Raw genomic sequence first — 19,231 nt, forward strand, 5'->3', positions numbered from 1 at the left:
CAAAAATTTATTCCCCAACAAATCTTAGGCTTTAAAGCGACACAAGACTGCTTTATGTTTACGCAGGATAGGAGAAATTAGGATCATTGGTTTACACCTTGGGGGAACCACAGCAATTGCGATGGAAACGCTAAAAATGGCTACAAAACAGCAGTTGCGGGGGGGACAAACTGGGAGGACTCTTGAAAACAGGAATGCAATTAATAGCTTAGAAAGAATTTCACAGGATTTTTTAAAGTGTGTGTGAATTTGGACAACAATGTGGAGGGCTAGTGTCAGAGAAGTGCCCATAGAGTTGGCATCATCTCCACTGAAAGAGGATGTTGTAGAGCGGAGGAGTCACTTGACCAAGTGCAAGGCAGAGCATGTGGTTTTACCAGCAGTGTCGCAAGTTGCAAAACGGAAGAAGTTCAGTGGGTTCAATTGCACAATGCAGTAGAAAAACAAGGCTCTTGCTTCTACTTACAAACAGCCATGATTTCACTGCTGGGGCTTCCCATGTTTTCCACAGAGAAGACTCCTCCCAGTAAAAACCTTTGCTTGAAAACACAGTCTCTTTAGCTTGAGGAAGTCCAAATGGAATTTCTGAAAATTCAAAGGATACTAGGGGAAATAGCAATAAAAGGGCCAGGTATGCAGTTCTGGAGTTCAGTGAAGCTGCCTGCTTACAGAAATAGTTGGCCAGAGGGAACCACTGAGGGGTGGTGGTTAGAACAGGAGCCAGAAATCCTGGGTTCAAAATTGTACTTTAGCTATGAAGCCGTCTTGGTAACCTTGGTCCAAACACTTCCTCTCAGACTAACCTACCTCATGGGGCCTTGAGGAAGGAAAAAAACATGTACGTTGCTCTGAACTGCAGGATCCTCATTCCTTTTTAAACAGCCCTGCAGCTACAAAGATGTAGCAGCTGCTTCTTCTATATTTGTGCAAGCCAAAATATCCTGAGGATCAAATTACATGTGATGGACTTACCTGTGCAGGTTGGGTTGATGGATGTGTTCCAGGAGTGCCAGCCTTCTGAAACATGCAGAGGCCCAAATTGGAGCAAGACCACAGCACATCAGGACCGGCAGTGTTTTCCTGACCTGAAATAACTCCAGGGAGCTGCTATTTGCCCTGCCAGGAAAACTTTAACATGGCCAGATCGGTTACTCATACAGGGCAAATAGTGGCTCCTGCGGCGGGGAGGGGGGCAGTGTTCAGGAAAACAGCACAAGAGGGAAGCTTAAAACTTCTCTCCCTGTACCATAGTTCCCATCTGAATTGGGCCTGTGCAGAAATAAGAAGAATGGTACTCCTAGAAAACGTCTGTCAGCCCAACCCAGCAACATACCTAGGTAGTACTTAATACCTGTATCCCTCCCCCAACCTCCCATGGAAGGAAAAAGCTGCAAGGAGGACTTCTATCAGAAAAACCATTAGACACACTCCACCCTTCAGGGATGTTCCACTGTAGATTGCAGTCTCAGCATCTGCATTTTATTAAAAAAAAGTTAGTGTGCTGAATGCAACTGAGCATCATGTATTGCTTGACATGGACTAGACATATTGGAGAGTCATAGAAGAAGGCCTGACATCTTCATTGTTCCACAGCCACCGGCTTAGCTACTTCTTTGTAGCAGATTAGGAAGTATGGGTAGCACTGGCAGTTCTTGAAGATGACAAAAATCCTGGGGTCTTTGGTACAATCTGTGCAGGAGTCGTAGCATACAGGAGGCCGCTTCAGCTTTGAGTTGCCATTCGCTGTATAGCCTGTCAGCACTTTGGCCAAGAACATGCAGTGAACGTTGTCCTGGGTTGCTCGGGCATAAGTGTGTGAATATGCTGCATTCTTAGCAAAATAAATGCCCTTCCCGTAAGCGCTGCCATTCAGCCCTGCCAAGCGAGAGTCAAAGTTCATTGCGCAGATAGACCTGATCTGGGCTGCTCCAGTGCCATGGAAAAGATGTTTCTCCAGAGAGTGTTGATCCTCTGGACAGCGGTTCTGGCACATGAGCACCTTCTGCCTGGTGGGAAAGAGATGGGGGGAGATTTTTGGTTCATGAATCCACTGGACTACAACCTTCTTATGTATCTAAAATCTAATCACATCCCAGTATGATTGTATAAAATAAACAGACATGGAGGTAGAAACAGCAGATCAGTACAGCACACTGACTAGCAGGGTGGATATATTAGACTGGGAAGACCCAAATCACCCAAAGAGTTCAAATCACCACTAAACTGACAGCCAATGAGATGTGGTTAGAGTTTTAGAGTAGGACCTGGGAGACCTAGATTTGAATCCCTACTCTGCCATGGAAACTCGCTGGGTGACCTTGGACCAGTTACACCCTCTAAGTCTAAACTACTTCACAGGGTTGTTGTGACATCCAGGTGTCCTCAGCTAGACCAAGGGCCTTCTCAGCCCTGGCTCCAGCCTGGTGGAACTAGGGTTGCCAGCCTCCAAGTAGGGCCTGGAGATCTCCCACTTTTACAACTGGCAAAGATCAGCTCCCCTGGAGAAAGTGGTTGCTTTGAAGGGTGGACTCTGTGGCATTGTACCATGCTGAGGCCCCACCCCTCCCCAAACCCCACCCTCTCCCAGATCCACCCCCAAAGTCTCCAGGTATTTTCCAACACATACCAGGCAACCTTAGGTGGAACGCTTTCAGGGGTGTCAAACATGCACTTCAGGAGCCGAATCAGGCCCTTGGAGGACTCCTATCAGGCCCCTGAGCAACTGGCTGTCATCTGCTTCCTTCTGCCTATATCTTGCTTCCTTCTGCATAGCAGCTTGCTTTGCCAGGCGCTCTCAATTGCACAGCAGAGCTACTGAACGAAGCCTCTCTTCCTTCTATTGACTGAAGCTCCCTCCCCACAGTCCCTGGGGAAGGAAGGAAAGAACCAGAGCTTTCTTTGCACAGTTCCCTGGATTCCATGGGAGAAACACAAAGAAAACACTTTTCAGACCAGTGAGTGCTAACGTTTTAAGCATGCTCTAAGTTTTTTTTAAATATATTTGTTTTTGTGTTCTTTATAAAATTTATCTCTCTGCTACCTAATCTTAAATAGGTACACACATGGCCCAGCCCAACATGTCTTGGCCCAGCCCGACATGGCCTGGCCCAACAAGGCCTAATTTATGTCAGATCCGGCCCTCATAACAAATGAGTTTGACACCCCTGCCCTACCTAGTGATATCTGCGCCATGCAGGACCTAACTCAGTTCCACACAGAAATGTTTCACCGGGCCTAGAATTGAGGACAGCAATGGTTTTTGTACCATCACTCTGTCATGGCCTCCCCCATGCCCAGTTCATAGTCTGCCCATGAAGGGAGTAAAAACTGCTATGCCATCATTAATTGGGAGAATGTTATTGATTTCATCTTACTTACTTGCTTGTATCTCCTATTTATTGTATTTTAATGTTTGTATGTTTGATTATGATGTACACCCTCCCCTGAAGGGCTCAAGGTGGTCTATAAATTTAACTAACTACAACAATATAAGCTGCATTGGGTCCCCATGGGAGAGAAAGGTATAGTATAAGCGAGGTAAATAAATATATATAGAATAGGGGTGGCCAAACTGTGGCTCTTTCACACCTATTGTGTGGCTCTTGAAGGCTCCGCTGCCCCATTGGCCAGCTTGGAGAAGGCATTTCTCTCTAAATAATTTCTTCAAGCCAGCCAGCGGCTTGGAGAATGCATTTAGAGTTAAAGTTGCTTTCTTTCCACCTCTCCCTTCCTCCCCATCTATTTGCTTTCCTTCCTTCCTGTCTTGTGGCTCTCAAACATCTGACATTCATGTCTTGCCGCTCTCAAACATGTGATGTTTATTCTATGTGGCTCTTACAAGTTTGGCCACCCCTGATATAGAATGATGTTTATAATGTATGTTACATATTAAAAAGTATATTAGGTAGATAAGAACATAACTAGGAAATACATGTCCTTTGTTTCACCTAGACTTATAGCAAGAGCAATTAACAGGCAACTTTTATTACCTTTTATTGGTTTCCCAAATAAATGCTATCCAGACCAAATGGTCTTTCAGTTTGTTTACTATACTATTTTGCCATTGTATCACATTCTTAACCACTACCCACCAGTTATATGCTCACTGTACCCCATTCCCTCAACTGAAGAAGTATGCATGCATACGAAAGCTTACAATCTGAATAAAACTTTGTTGGTCTTAAGGGTGCTACTTTGTTCTAAATAAATCAAAGAAAGAAGCTTGGTGGCAACTTTTAGCTAGTCTGCTGTTTCTCAGTCTCATGCCACCCATATATGCCACCCCAAGCTCCTTGAAAAATGTGATTAATGCTTCTGGGAAGCTCTGCTTCTCTGTCCCGCCACCATACCTTTGCATCCAATATTATGTATAAACGCAACTTTACACAGAATCCTAGGCCAAAATAGCATCTACATTATACAGTGCAAGAAGGATGAAATGAAATTATACATCAGTTTTCAGCACAGCCAATTTTAAGTGGCACTTGTAAATTTGGTCCTACTCTGCTCGTACTTGCTCATAAGACCATGCTTGCTAGAGAATGTGAATGTGGAGATCTGCTAATCAAAATCGGAATGGAATCCTCTCCATTATTTGATATACAGAATCCAGATAACCTGACAGAGCTGTTTTCCAGCCAGAAGCAGATGTTCCTCCTTCCCAACACATGAAAGAATTGTCCTGATAGGTGTTTCTGTAAACAGTATTTCCGTGCACTGTGTTTCCATGCACAGAGCTACCTTTGGTGTAGTGGTTAAGTGTGCGGACTCTTATCTGAGAGAACTGGGTTTGATTCCCCACTCCTCCACTTGCAGCTGTTGGAATGACTTTAGATCAGCCATAGTTATCACAGAGCTTGCCCTTGAAAGGGCAGCTTTTGGGAGAGCCCTCTCAGCCCCACCCACCTTACAGGGTATTTGTTGAGGGGGAGGAAGATAAAGGAGATTGTAAGCCGCTCTGAGACTCTTGAGTGGAGGGCGGACTATTAATCCTGTGTCTTCTTCCAATGTCTTCTCTTTCTAGCAATCACTGTTCTAGCTCAGTGGCCGGCAAAAGGCTTTCCTGAGTCTATATAAGCAGCCCCTCCCTCCTGGTTCCTTTGTATTTGCATTTTGTAATGGCGTTCCCAGCAGACATTTTCTTTCCCCAACCCCACTTTCTGATGGCCCTGAAATAGTGGGAGGGCCACCAAACCAGGGGATCCTCTGCCCCCAACCTGGGATTGGCAACTCTAAAAGCTTATACCTTGAATAAAACTTGGTTGGTCTTAAAGGTGGCACTGCACTAAAATGTTGTTCTACGTGGCTGCTGTCCACCCCTTCTGGCTCAGCCATGTCAAAAAAGACATGTGAAGAGGTAGATGTGTCAGGATCCTGGATCTAGGGAACCTGACCAGCCATCAGGGGCAGAGCCAGCTCACTCCCCACAGCCATAGCACTCGGCTCCTGGTCCAAAGTAACTTCCATTTCACACAAAGTTTTTCATCATGCCTTGCTTCAGCTTGGTTTGCAAAGGGAAGGGTTTTTACCTTTTTCCTCATTGAGCAGTGCCTCTCCAAGGAAACTGCCCTAGGCAACTTATAAAGTTCAACAGCAAAAAAAAAAATGGAACTACAAACATTCTTTTTCGTGTGATATTGTGTGTGTGCACAGCATGTGTGTGTGGAAGTCAATGGCTGACTTCTGGTGATTCCCTATTACGGCTTGGACATTCAGAGAGGTAGCTTGCTCTCCTGCCTGCTGGCACCCTAGCCCTGAGTATTCCTTGATAATCTTCATCCAAGTACTTGCCGGGGTCAGCCCTACTTTGCTTCTGAGAGCAAAGTAGGGCTGACCCCGGCAAGTACTTGGATGAAAGATTATCAAGGAATATCAGGGCTGGGGTGCAGAGGCAGGAGAGCAAGCTACCTCTCTGAATGTCCAAGCCGTAATAGGGAATCACCAGAAGTCAGCCATGACTTCCACACCCACACATGCATGTGCACACACACAATACTCACACGAAAAAGAATGTTTGTGTTCCATTTTTTTTTTTGCTGTTGAACTTTATAAGTTGCCTAGGGCCAGTTTCTTGGAGAGGCACTGCTCAATGAGGAAATAAAGGTATAAAACCTTCCCTTTGCAAACAAAGTGAAGCAAGGCATGATGAAAAACTTTGTGTGAAATGGAAGTTACCTTTGGAAGGAGGAGTGCATATGGCTGTGGGGAGTGAGCTGGCTTGTGATGGCTGGTGGCTTCTAGATACGGATCTGAACATTACCTCTTCCACATGTTTTTTTCTTCTTCTATCAGTCTTGCCCCATACTACTTTGGCTTATCCCGATTTTCACATGATCTTTTGTGCCTTTAGGTTTCACTAAAGTTTGGTGTAGTGGTTAAGTGTGCGGACTCTTATCTGGGAGAACCGGGTTTGATTCCCCACTCCTCCACTTGCACCTGCTAGCATGGCCTTGGGTCAGCCATAGCTCTGGCAGAGGTTGTCCTTGAAAGGACAGCTGCCCTCTCCAGCCCCACCCACCTCACAGGGTGTCTGTTGTGGGGGAGGAAGGTAAAGGAGATTGTGAGCCACTCTGAGACTCTTCGGAGTGGAGGGCAGAATATAAATCCAATATTTTCTTCTTCTTTTTTCCCCTTGCATTTTGTTTTCTTCTTTTGAAACCAGTTTTACCCTGATCTTTTTCTGGAAGCCAATTTTGATTCAACAGCTTTCCTTATACATAATGCTTCTGTTGATTTTCTGTGCCCCGCCCACTCCCACCCACCTTCGGTGCACTTTTCCATTACTGGACTGTGGTGGTGAAACCATTCCCTCTCCTCCTCCCCCAACACCCTGAAGACAGGTGGTTTCTTTTTCTTTTAAAAACTGTGCTAAAATATCAATATATTGTTAACAATGATCTTAGCAGGGTCTCTCAATTCCCCAACTTTAATTTAAAAAGTAAGTCTCTATATTCCTCTCTTGTAGAAATATAAGGAAAAGGGCTTATCTGAGGAAAGGGATTAAAGACTTACTTTTTCTAAAAAAATTAAAGCTGGGAATTCACAGGAATGCAGTTCCAGCTGGCTTGGTGTCGGGGGTGTGGCCTAATATGCAAATGAGTTCCTGCTGAGTTTTTTCTGCAAAAAAGCCCTCTCCAGTGATATATTGCTAGCGATATTTTAGTGCCTCTTTTAAAAAGGGGATGCTGTGATGCCATTGATGATGTGAGACCGCTGATGATAACAGTGAAAATCCTCATTATTGAAAGCGCGTGCGGAAGAAAATAAACTGTCCCCAGAACTGTGAAAATACAAAGGGAGAGCAGATCCATGGAAAAACCATGTCCATGTTTTTCAGTACTTGTGAACTGACAGTGCTTGTGAAAGTCAGGAGCAATTTAAGCACTGTGAATTGACAGTGCTTGTGAATTGTGAATTCAGTGCTTGTGAAAGTCAGGAGCAATGAAAGCATGCATGAAAGGTACAGGGCTGCTTTTGTGGGTGCTAGGACATAGCTGGCAAAATAAGTTTTATAGCTACTTGTCAAGAAGCAGCCTTTGTAGTGGCAGAAGCTGGAAGCTGCTAATGTAGGGGTGTCAAACATAAGGCCTGGGGGCCAGAACTGACCCATCCAGCCACAAACAAGCAGTATGTATGAAAATGTAAGGTACTCCTCCTTTTGAGATATTTCCCGGGGGGGGGGGGGGGCGGGGAGAACCTAATCTTTAATATGATTAAATTCAGTTATTGGGGCTTCTGTGGGTTTCCCAGTAAATCAGTTGCTTTCATTGCTAGGAATCAATTATTTTTGTTTGTATTTTCAGTAAAAAAAATATTGTTAATTGGTTTTGCCTGTGTCCTTTGTAAAGTTTATATTTCTGGTACCTGGCATTACACTTTATGGGAAACATGGCGCAGCCTGACAAAGTGATATTGATGTCAGATTTGTCTCTTGTAACAAATGAGTTTCACACCTCTGTGCTAATGCATTCTGTTTATCTTTACCACAATCCTGTGACGTAGAGTAGGGTTGTCAGTTATGAGTTGGGAAGGTCCTGGGGATTCAGGGGCAGCCCCGCAGCCAGAAATTTTTTCAGGAGGGAGCACTGCAGGGGATAATTAAATAAGAGCATTTTTTATACCTAAAAGGTATAAAAATGAAGGGAGAGGAGTGTGGAATTATGATCTTTTGTCAGGTTCTTCTCTCTCACGTTTACTACCACAAACCAGACATACAAGTCGGCATGAAGAAAACAATACCACATCCCACACTTCTTACCTCACATACGCCTGCCAGAGATGGTTGTTGCGTATACGGTAGATCGACAGCACCAATGCCTTCCCCTCTGGCAAGGAGTCATGGAAGAGCTTGCTCACCTTCTGGTAGGCCAGCTCTGGTAGAGTCACTTCGACCATTGTAAAAGGCAAGTCCCCACAGGGCTGAGGGACCCATTCGGCAGGATATGACCCACAGTACAGATCCAAAGGATCCTCCCCAGGGACTGCTGCGGTGCAAAGGGCTGAGGCAACTGACCTGGCAGGGAAAGGAAGCAGCAACAGCTCAGCTTTCTGATTGTCCATGTAGCTGGTTGCAGCCCCTGATATATTAGTAGATGGGAAAGAATAGCTGCCTGGCCTGGTGCAGCTCTCTACTCTTACCTTTCCTTTCTCCCAGTTTGCCATAACCTACTATCCTCATTCCTCTTCTGGCACAATCCTGTTATTCCAATCTGTCATCTTCCTTTCTTTTCTAGGCTCTTTGCTCCACTCTATCCTTTGCAGACATCAGGGCAAATCCACCAATCACTGATTTGCTAGCACTATCACACATTCTTTAGGGCATGACCTTATAGATTTGAATGCAGTGTGTTACATGTTACCTTGGTCCTTCCCAGGTTCATGAGGTCCAAGTTCTATTGCAGTTTCTGCACTGCAAATGTATTCCCATTCATGTATGGGCCTGATTTGGGTGTGCAGGAGGAAGGGCTTCAGCTTTTCCCTATGTGTAGGGCTGGCCCTGCCTCTAGGCACACTAGGGGATTGCCTAGGGCACTGACCTTCTAGGAGCACCGAATTAGACACCCCCATATGATTCTGTGACGTTATCAGTGCAGAGGAGGGGGGCGCCAGAAGTTAGTCTTGCCTAGGGTGCCAGACAGTCCAGGGCTGTCCCTGCCCGTGTGCCATTTCCCCAGTGTGAAATGGACCAAGGGTTGCTATTCACCCTGTTTCTTGTGCATTGATGAAGTACACCTAAGTTTCCCCTGATGGAGCAAACAACGCCACCAGGGTTGTTTGAAGTCAGGAAACAGCACAGGAAAGGAAAGGAAAGGTCCCCTGTGCAAGTCGTTTCTGACTCTGGGGTGACATTGCTTTCACAGTATTTTCACGGCAGACTTTTTACGGGGTGGTTTGCCATTGCCTTCCCCAGCACAGAGGGGAGGCTTAATTCCCTTTTCCTCACAGGTGTACTTCACATTGGCCCCTAATCCACACAGAACTGGCAATGCTCACTTGATTGCACAGAACTGTGGAAAATATCATGTCTGACTAGGTCCTATTAGTTTTGTGTAATTCTACAGAAAGCAAAAGAAGAAGGGGACAGCAAAAGATGAGATGGCTGAACAGCGTTAACTTATGTAACAAACACGAATTTGAGCAGACTTCAGAGGATGGTGGAAGACAGGAGGGCCTGGCATGACTTTGTCCATGGGGTTGCAAAGAGTCAGATTTGACTGTGCGACTGAACAACAGCAACAATTCTACAAAGGAAGGGTTTGAAGTGGGACAGACGTACATCAACAACATAACTGTCCTCCATAGTCTTCATACACCAGAAATTATGTCCCTTATGGCTCTCCTGTTAGGGCTGCAGCTCTGGGTTGGGAAATAAAATGAAAGAAAAGCCCCAGGGCAATGAATAACAAAAGACCACCTTAAGGAAGCAGGTGGTCAAGTCTGAAGTGGCCAGAGAAGAATACTGTTAGCTGAGCCACACTTTTGGACTGGCTTGATATCTGTTTGTTAAGAGCAACCTGCATTTGTACTGAGTTACAGCACTGTGTCACACTGCTTGTTGTATTACTTTGTTGTCTGTAGAATTTTCCTTGTTATAGTGGGCTTTTAGTTTACATATTGTTCTTAATTACAGATGTCAAATACTTTAGAGCAGGGGTGGCCAATGGTAGCTCTCCAGATGTTTTTTTGCCTACAACTCCCATCAGCCCCAGCCATTGGCCATGCTGGCTGGGGCTGATGGGAGTTGTAGGCAAAAAAAAAAAAATCTGGAGAGCTACCGTTGGCCACTCCTGCTTTAGAGTGTTGTTAAGTATTCAAGTTTTTTGTTACCCTGGGGCTTTTCTTTCATTTTATAGCCATATAATTACCCCAGGTCTCCTTTGCTTGTTGATTGCTGGGTTAGGAAATACCTGAAGATCTGGGGGTGGAGCTTGGGTATGTTGGGGTTTGGAGAGGGAGGGACTTCAACAGGATATAATGCCATAGAGACCGACTTCCAAAGAAAGTTGCCAGATCTCCTCTGGCCACTGGCATAGTGTTGCCACATCTAGGTTGGGAAACTACAGGATATTTAGGGATGAAGTTTGGGGAGGACAGAGACCTCAGTGGGGTACAGTGGCATAGAGTCCACCCTCCAAAGCATCCATTTTCCCCCCAGGGGATCTGATCTCTGAAGTCTGGAAATAAGCTGTAATTCCAGGGGATCCCCAGGTCCTACCTGGAGGTTGGCATCCCTATTCCAAAGCATCCATTTTCTCCAGGAGAACTGATCTATGTCTGCTGCTAGAGACCAGTTGCAATTCTGGGAGATCTCAAGCCACCACTTGGAGGTTGACACCCTATCTCCTGTTGATTCAACACACAGGGATCCATGTGTGTGCATTCAACATACAGGTGGAATGATCCAAAAGGCAAAAGTTGTACAGAAGTTGCATTAAGGAAATTAAAACAAAAACTTTAAAAACCTTTATCAGTGGTTTGAAATAGCCACCAGAACATATTCTTTTACTTTCAGTTTCTTGGTTCTAAACTCAAAACATGCGAAGTTACCATTTGGATATCCCCTAATTTTTTGTTTGAATTGTTTTGCAAGGAAGTAAGTGCCAAAGAAAAACAGGGGGAAGGGGTGGGTGTGGTGAAAATTCAGCTCAGCTCAGTGCTGGTTTCTAGTCTGGATGTCAAATTCTACACTTGAATATCTACATTGGTGGGTCTCGAAACACCTGAGGCTCTCCGGAGCACAGGCTACAAGATCAAAACTAACACTTAACACAGGAGTCCAGACTTGTGAAGGAAGGTTGGGGCTGTCATACTCACCGCAAATAGGGTGCAATATTAGCACATGAACGTAAGACTGGTCGGTGTATAACAGGACGGGAGAACTTTGTCCTGACATTGCACTGGGTATGGTTTTTGAGGTCCACATTATAGAGGTGCCCATCTAGATAAAAGGCATGGTTCCATAGGCCCCGCTCAAAAGCAGCCACGAGTTCCTGTGCAACTGGCTATAGAGGGGAAATAACCACAAGTTCTTCCATTCTCCAAACACACAAAACATTCAAGAATATTCTTTCAGCTTTCTGTTACTGCAGTGGACCATGAGGCAACTCTTTGCTTTTGGGACTCTCTCACATTATCTTAAGGTTTAGAAGATTATGCATAGGATAGAGAAGGTAGAGAAAGAAATAGTTTTCTCCCTTTCTCACAATACAAGAACTCGTGGACACTCAATGAAATTGCTGAGCAGCTGGGTTAGAATGGATAAAAGGAAGTACGGTACTTCTTCACCCAAAGGGTGTTTAACACATGGAATTCACTGCCCCAGAAGGTAGTGACAGCTACAAGCATAGACAGCTTCAAGAGGGGATTGGATAAACATATGGAACAGAGGTCCATCAGTAGCTATTAGTCACAGGGTATTGATGGAACTCTCTGTCTGGGGCAGTGATGCTCTGTATTCTTGGGGCTTTTGGGGGGACACAGTGGGAGGGCTTCTAGGGTCCTGGCCCCATTGATGGACCTCCTGATGGCACCTGTTTTTTTGGCCACTGTGTGACACAGAGAGTATTGGACTGGATGCACCATTGGCCTGATCCAACATGGCTTCTCTTATGTTCTTAAATTCTCAAGATAGGGTGGCCATGTTAGTCTGTCTGTAGCAGTAGAACAGATCAAGAGTCCGGTAGCACCTTAAAGACGAAGCAAATTTGTAGCAGAGTATGAGCTTTCATCAGTCACTGGCTCACTTCTTCAGATATAGCATCTAGACAGTGGGGTCAAACTCATTTGTTACAAAGGCCAGATCTGACATAAATAGGAGTTTGTGGGGCTGGGCCATGAATGTCATAAAATGTAATGCCAAGTAGTGGAAATATAAACTTCTTGGAACACTTGAAATATAAGCCCATTATTGTGGCATAATGAATTCGGAAGGAGAAGAAGGCAGAGTCCTTCCTCGTCCACTTGATATTTCAACCCCCTCCAAGGAAGGGGAGAGGGTACAGTGTAGTCATTGGATGACAATCTGGAAGATCCAGTTTCAGATCCCAGCTCTGCCCTAGAAGTTCACTGGGGGAATTTGGGCCAGTCACATTCTCTCTCAGCCTAACCCACCTCACAGGTTTAGAGTCCAGTGGCACCTTTAAGACTAACAAAAGCTTATTCAGGGTATGAGCTTTTGTGTGCAGGCACGCTTCCACAGATACGTTGAAATGGAAGTCAACATATCAGATAGCTAGATATGATAGACAGAAAGACAGACAGATTAGATAGATAGACAGACAGACAGATGCCTCTATATAGGTTAATAGCAAATTAGCATGCAGCTTAATGAAGATGTATTGACATATGCTGTGCACACAAAAACTCATACCTTTGTTGGTCTTAAAGATGTCCCTGGACTCAAAAGTTCTACTGCTTCAGACAAACATGGCTGCCCACCAAGAACTACCTCAAAAGGTTGTGAGTGCAAAATGGAGGAAGTGTGCTTGCACTGAGTTCTTTGGAGAAAGGTAAGGCTGCCAAGCCCCTGGGCTGGGTGGGGTTTCTCCCACCCGGGAGGTTCCCAACTCACCAGCCCACATTGGGCCAGCAGGGGGAACCTCCCCCGACGTCGCTGGCATGATGATGCACAATATGTACCACAGAGTTTTTACCTCCCAAAATGCTAGAGCGTCTGGGAGAACCATAGAATTTTCCTGGAAATGCCTGGAGTGGCCGGTGCGCAACGTCACTGGCATGATGATGTCACTTGTGGGTGATGTCATTGCACTGTGCAAAGCGCACACAAAAATGGTCCCCCGCTGGAGGCTACGGGGGACTTGGCAACCCTAGAGGAAGGGTGGGATAAAATACTAATTCAATATACAAAGGCCATTTAGAAATGATACCTTACCATTACATTAAAAAATCCTCAGCTCTTCAAACCACATTAAGCAAAATAAAATCTAAGCAATCAACAATTCAAAACAGGTAGTAGTACTTTAGCTCAAGCCCTGTATAAAATATATATGTTTGCCATCAGGTCACAGCTGACTTAGGGCAACCCCATAGAGCTTTCATGGCGTGAGATGTACAGAGGTGGTTTTGCCCCAGCCTGCCTCTGCATTGCAACCCTGGACTTTGTTGGTGGCCCCCCATCCTAGTACTAAAAAGGGCCAAGCCTGCTTAACTTCCAAAATCTGCTGAGTTCAGGCTAGCCTGGGCTAGCTAGGTCAGGGCCAGTACAAAAGACAGAGGCTATCAGAAGTTTAAAAGAACCGGACAGACTTTAGTTGCTTCCACATAGCAACTTTGCTTACACTGACACTGTGACTGCAGAAGCAGGCAGGCATATTGATGGTGACAGAGACTGCACACATGCAGTTTTCTGCACACTTCCCTCCTTCCCCCCCTCTCCATTTTTCCTTTCCACGTATGCTCCAGAAAGCAGGGCTGGGAGGAAAATGTTTGCTAGGTGCTCCATTACACCCTATGGAGATCGATTCCCATAGGGTATAATGGAGAAATCCATGGGTATCTGGAGCTTGGGAGGGGGGAGTGTTTGTTGAGATAGAGGCACCAAATTTTCAGCATAGCATCCGATGTCTCTCCTCAAAACACTCCCCCCCCCCAAGTTTCAAAAAAGATTGGACCAGGGGGTCCAATTCTATGAACCCCAAAAGAAGGCTCCCCCATCCTTCATTATTTCCAAGTGGAGGGAAAGCCAGTTTGGTGTAGTGGTTAAGTGTGCGGACTCTTATCTGGGAGAACCGGGTTTGATTCCCCACTCCTCCACTTGCACCTGCTGGAATGGCCTTGGGTCAGCTATAGCTCTGGCAGAGGTTGTCCTTGAAAGGGCAGCTTCTGGGAGAGCTTTCTCAGCCCCACCCACCTCACAGGGTGTCTGTTGTGGGGGAGGAAGGCAAAGGAGATTGTGAGCCGCTCTGAGACTCTTCGGAGTGGAGGGCGGGATATAAATCCAATATCATCATCATCATCATCATCATCATCATCATCATCATCATTTAAAAGGTGCATGCTCCTTTTAAATGTGATGGCCAGAACTCCTTTGGAGTTCAATTGTACTTGTTACAACCTTGCTCCCGGCTCCACCCCCAAAGTCACCTGGCCCCGCCCCAAAAATCCCCAGATATTTCTTGAGTCGGACCTGGCAACCCTACCTGTAAATTAATGTGTGAGTCACTGGCTCAAAGTCATCCACAGAGCATTATAATTGAGTATTTGACTGCTGAACTCCCAGATTCTGGTCAAGCACTCTAACCACTAACCACTACACCAGGGATCCCCAATATGGCACCCACCAACACCTTTTCCGGCACCCATCAAGTGCTTTTAGGAACTGGGTGAAGCCGGGAAGGCCCTTTGCTCAGCAACGGTTTGAATAGCTATTGATTTGATTGGCTGTGTAGATTTTTTTTAAATGTTGCTTTGGCAGCAACTGCCACCACAGTACAAGAATCTTCACCGTGTGACTGAAGTAAAGCTATAGTAACTATTTGTGACCACAGTGGATAAGAAATAGAATATACAAAAGCCACCGTGTAAATAACAAAATGCAAAAATTCTTAAGTGAAACTACAATACACAGCGTTCGATATAACATGTAAGGATCACACTGTGAATATATAAAAACATTATACAAAAATATTAAGCCCTAAATATAATAAGCAAGTGAATGTACAAATGATATAGCTGAAAAAGTCTGAATAGTCCACTAAGGAAGACCAGGGTTGCAATGCAGAGGCAGGCAATAGCAAAGCCACTTATGTTCGTCTCTTGCCTGAAAAGCTCTACACTACAGGGTCGACATAAATTGGTTGTGGCTTGATGGCACTTTCTACCAATGGCATGTTTGGGAATGCCTCTACCATTTCCAGTTGATAGATCCAAGTAGGCAACCGTGTTGGTCTGAAGTAGTAGAACAAAATAGGAGTCGATTGCACATTTAAGACAAACTTAGTTTTATTCAGAACATAAGCTTTCGGGTGCTCTCATTTCATTTCCAGTTGATTTTGCACAAGGGCACAGACTCAAGCTGCCTCAAGACATCTGTTCTGCAAGCAAAATGTTTATAGTTTTGGGTCCTCTTACCTCCTCATATTCCCTCCAGCTCCCTAGTTCTTTCCAATAAACCTTCCACTCTGCAGGGAAGTGAGGATTGCAAGCAGGGTCACTGCTGTTGGAGAGCCGGCGTATTTTATCATATAACATAATGTCTCTGAATGTCATTGTGTCCAAGTTTAATACACGGACAAAGCCCCACCTACAAGACAAGAAACATTTAAATAAACCACAAGAGAAGCAGGATGTGAGGTTGCCAACTGATCTGGAGAAAACCCCCTGGCTTATTCTTGGGTCTTTAACAGCAACTTGGTCTGTAGGAGTCAGCAAATTAAGCTTTTCATAGCATAGAGATATATGTTGTTACTTGGCAATATCTTTTGGGGGGGTTATAATTGGGTGTGTGTGCACCTGGAAGTCATGTCAACCTCTGGTGACTGACCCCTACTGGGGGCCTGGAAGATATTCAGAGAGGTGGGTGAATAAAACCTGCCCCTGTCCTTGTGACTACTGGTTTTTCAAGGAGGTCTCCCATCCAAGTACTTGCCAGAGTTGACCTTGCTCAGCTTCCAAGATCTGACAAGATCAGGCTTGTCTGGGCTATCCAGGTCAGGGCTACCTGCTAATATCTTCACATTCAGAAGCACAGCAACCAAGAGATCCCGTCTGGTGTAATAATTAAGAGTACTGAAGTAAGATCTGGGAGACCCAGGTTCGAATATTCACTCTGCCATGGAAGCTTGCTGGGAAAACTTGGGCCAGTCACACTCGCTCAGTGTAGCCTACCTTACAGGTTGGTTGTGAGGTTAAAATCGTGGAGACGAGAAAGATGTAATCTGCTTGTTTCAGGAGAAAATTGCTGATGTGTAAATTGGCTTCGGGCAGGGGGGAACAAAGGACAAGTGTCTGAGGAACTCCGTGGAGCTAACTATTCCGTTTTATCAAGATTTAAAAAGCTACATTTTAGTTCCTTGAAGTACTGCCCCATGTTTCAGAAGAGGTTCAGTAGGGGAGGGGAGGAATATCCTCTGCACATGTTCTCAGATGCTTGTTTATTTTTTTGCTTTACAGAGAAAACACAGAGTTGGAATGGAAGATACCATACAGGCCATCTAGTGTTCAATGCAGGATCAGGCTAAAACTTCCCTGACTTGAAGACTGTCAGTGAAGGAGAGCTCACCAACTCCCTAGGTAGCCAATTCCACTGCTGAACTGCTCTAACTATAAAAAGTACTTCCTAATATCCAGCCAATACCCCCATCATTTAAACCCATTATCACAAGTCCTCTCCTCTGCTGCCAACAGGAGCAGCTTCCTGCCCTCCTCTAAGTGACAGCCCTTCAAATACAAGAGAGAGCAATTATGTCCAACTTCCTCTTCTCCAGACTGAACATTCCCCTCAGCCTTGCCTTGTACGGCTTGGTCTCCAGGCCCTTGAACATCCTCACAGCTCTCTACTGGTGCTCCATTCTATCCACATCCTTTTTGAAGTCAGGCCTCCAGAACTGTACAAAGTACTCCAGGTGCAGCCTGACCAGTGCTGTGTACAGTGGGGCTATGACATCTTGCGATTTGGATGTTATGTCTCTGTTCATAAAACCTGTTATGTGTCGGGGCTTGTCACCTAATGCTTTGCTGTAAAAAGGTAAAGGTAGTCCCCTGTGCAAGCACCAGTCGTTTCCGACTCTGGGGTGACGTTGCATTATGACGTTTTCACAGCAGACGTTTTACAGGTCATCTGTAAATCCCGGAGGGGGCCGCAATCCCGGCAGAAGCTGGGTTCAGGTAGCCGGCTCAAGGTTGACTCAGCCCTCCATCTTCCCGAGGTTGGTAAAATGAGTACCCAGCTTGCTGGGGGGAAAGTGTAGATGACTGGGGAAGGCAACGGCAAACCACCCCAAAAAAATTTACTGTGAAAACGTTGTGATGTGATGTCACCCCAAAGTCAGAAATGACTGGTGCTTGCACCGGGGACTTCCTTTACCGTTTAAAGACCACCTGATTAGCCCTTTTTGTCACTGCACTACAATGACTGCTCATATTTTGCTTACAGTCCACCTGTACTCCAATCTCTTATTCTCACCTGTACCCAGAAGTGTACTCTCCATCCAGTATGAGTGCTCCTCATTTTTGTTACCTAGATGCACAACTCTGCACTTAGCCTTCCCAGCACATCCAGATCACACTGTATTCTATCTCTCTCTTGCAGGGGTTTTGCTACTTCACCCAATTTGGTGTCAGATTGTTCCAGGACAGTGGTCTGTTGCTGTTGGAAACAAGCACCAAAGCCTTTCCTTAGCCAACAGTGTAATCCAGGGGTGTCAAACATGCAGTTCGGGGGTCGAATCAGGCCCCTGAAGGGCTCCTATCAGGCCCCCGAGCAACTGGCTGTCATCTCCTTCCTTCTCCCTCTTTCTTGCTTCCTTCTGCATCACAGCTTGCTTTGCCAGGCTTGCTCAATCACACAGGAGCTACAGAGCAAAACCTCTATTTTCTCCATTGGCTGAGGCTCCCCCCCCCAGTCCCCTGGGGAAGGAAGGAAAGAGCCAGAGCTTCCTTTGCCCAGTTCCCTGGATCCCATGGGAGAAATACAAAGAAAGCATACTTAAGACCAATGAGTGCTAATGTTTTAAGTATGTTTTAAGGTTTTTATATATATATATATACATGTGTGTGTGTGTTTGTCTGTGTTCTTTATAAAATATATATCTCTGCTACCTAATCTTAAATAGGTACACACATGGCCCGACCTGATATGGCCTGGCCCCTCACAGTCTCATTTATGTCAGATCCAGCCCTCTTAACAAATGAGTTTGACACCCCTGGTGTAAGCAACAAATATGGAATCCTCACCTGTCCACCAGCTCTGCTTGACTGAAGTTTGGATCACAGTAGAGTCTCTCCAAATGATGTTGAGCTGAGAAGCTGAAACTGAGCCACACACAGTCTTTCTTGCGCCTCCACTGCCAGTGGTAAGGGAAAGGGGTATGGTGGTGTGGACACTGCTCCTGCAACAGGCAACCCCCTAGTAGGAAGTTGTCGCAGATCTGCACACCATCCTTCTGGTGCACATGGTATTGTGGGACATTGATACTAGACGGCTCCAGGACTGTAATCCCCAGTGAGACATCTGGCGAGTTGCTGTGGCCTACCTCTGTCTCTGAACGTTTTGGTTTTTCTGCCATCTGGGAGCCAAATCAATCGAGGCTGGAGTCTGACTGATGAACTGCAGATGGGGGAAGTTTGATACCCGGTAGTGATACACAGCAAGGCCTAGTTCCGTCTCGATCCCTGCAAAGATCTCACCAGTTCAAGCAGCTATCCGGCTACTGTAAATCTACGAATGTTTTACTTTTGTTTTCTACAGGCTTCTGTTTCAGTTTTACTTTTCACTTCTAAGGATCACCATGAAGCACCAGTTACATCTTTCAGAGCAATAAAGTTTTATTAAAGGTGCATGCACATTGAAATTCATACCTTGAATAAAAAGTTGTTGGTCTTAAAGGTGCCACTGGACTCAAGCTATGATCACCATGCTTAATGCCAGGGGTGGCCAAACTTGCTTAATGCAAGAGCCACATAGAATAAACACCAGATGTTTGAGAGTCATAAGACATGAATGTCAGATCATGTTTGAGAGCTGCAAGGAAGGAAGGATAATAACTGGAGGAGA

At 45.4% G+C, this 19,231-nt stretch overlaps 2 protein-coding genes across 2 annotated transcripts in view; both read right to left on the reverse strand.

Moving 5' to 3' along the window:
• Window positions 1-1,083, reverse strand: part of COPZ1 (COPI coat complex subunit zeta 1) — a 36,898-nt gene extending 35,815 nt beyond the window's left edge. Inside the window, exon 1 of the mRNA XM_060253456.1 lies at window positions 973-1,083. The gene's annotated coding sequence lies outside the window, so the exon portion shown is untranslated. The remainder of the gene's footprint in view (window positions 1-972) is intronic.
• Window positions 1,084-1,448: 365 nt separating this feature from the next.
• Window positions 1,449-19,013, reverse strand: LOC132581375 (protein mono-ADP-ribosyltransferase TIPARP-like). The gene is made up of 5 exons (XM_060252604.1): window positions 18,412-19,013; window positions 15,589-15,760; window positions 11,314-11,501; window positions 8,258-8,512; window positions 1,449-2,006 (listed from the first exon to the last, which is right to left on the reverse strand). Exons 1-5 carry the CDS (start codon window positions 18,741-18,743, stop codon window positions 1,580-1,582), a joined length of 1,374 nt encoding a protein of 457 aa, XP_060108587.1. The 5' UTR covers window positions 18,744-19,013; the 3' UTR covers window positions 1,449-1,579.
• Between the last annotated feature and the right edge of the window lie 218 nt (window positions 19,014-19,231).

Source organism: Heteronotia binoei, chromosome 13, assembly GCF_032191835.1.
Source record: "Heteronotia binoei isolate CCM8104 ecotype False Entrance Well chromosome 13, APGP_CSIRO_Hbin_v1, whole genome shotgun sequence".
In the NCBI taxonomy this organism is placed as follows: domain Eukaryota; kingdom Metazoa; phylum Chordata; class Lepidosauria; order Squamata; family Gekkonidae; genus Heteronotia; species Heteronotia binoei.

Coding starts and splice junctions, on each gene's coding strand:
- LOC132581375 (XM_060252604.1), bottom strand. CDS start 18,743: ATGGCAGAAAAACCAAAACGTTCAGAGACAGAGGTAGGCCACAGCAAC. Junction 11,502..15,588: donor GCTGGAGGGAATATGAGGAG/GTAAGAGGACCC, acceptor TCCCCTCTATAG/CCAGTTGCACAGGAACTCGT. Junction 8,513..11,313: donor AATATTGCACCCTATTTGCG/GTGAGTATGACA, acceptor TTTCCCTGCCAG/GTCAGTTGCCTCAGCCCTTT.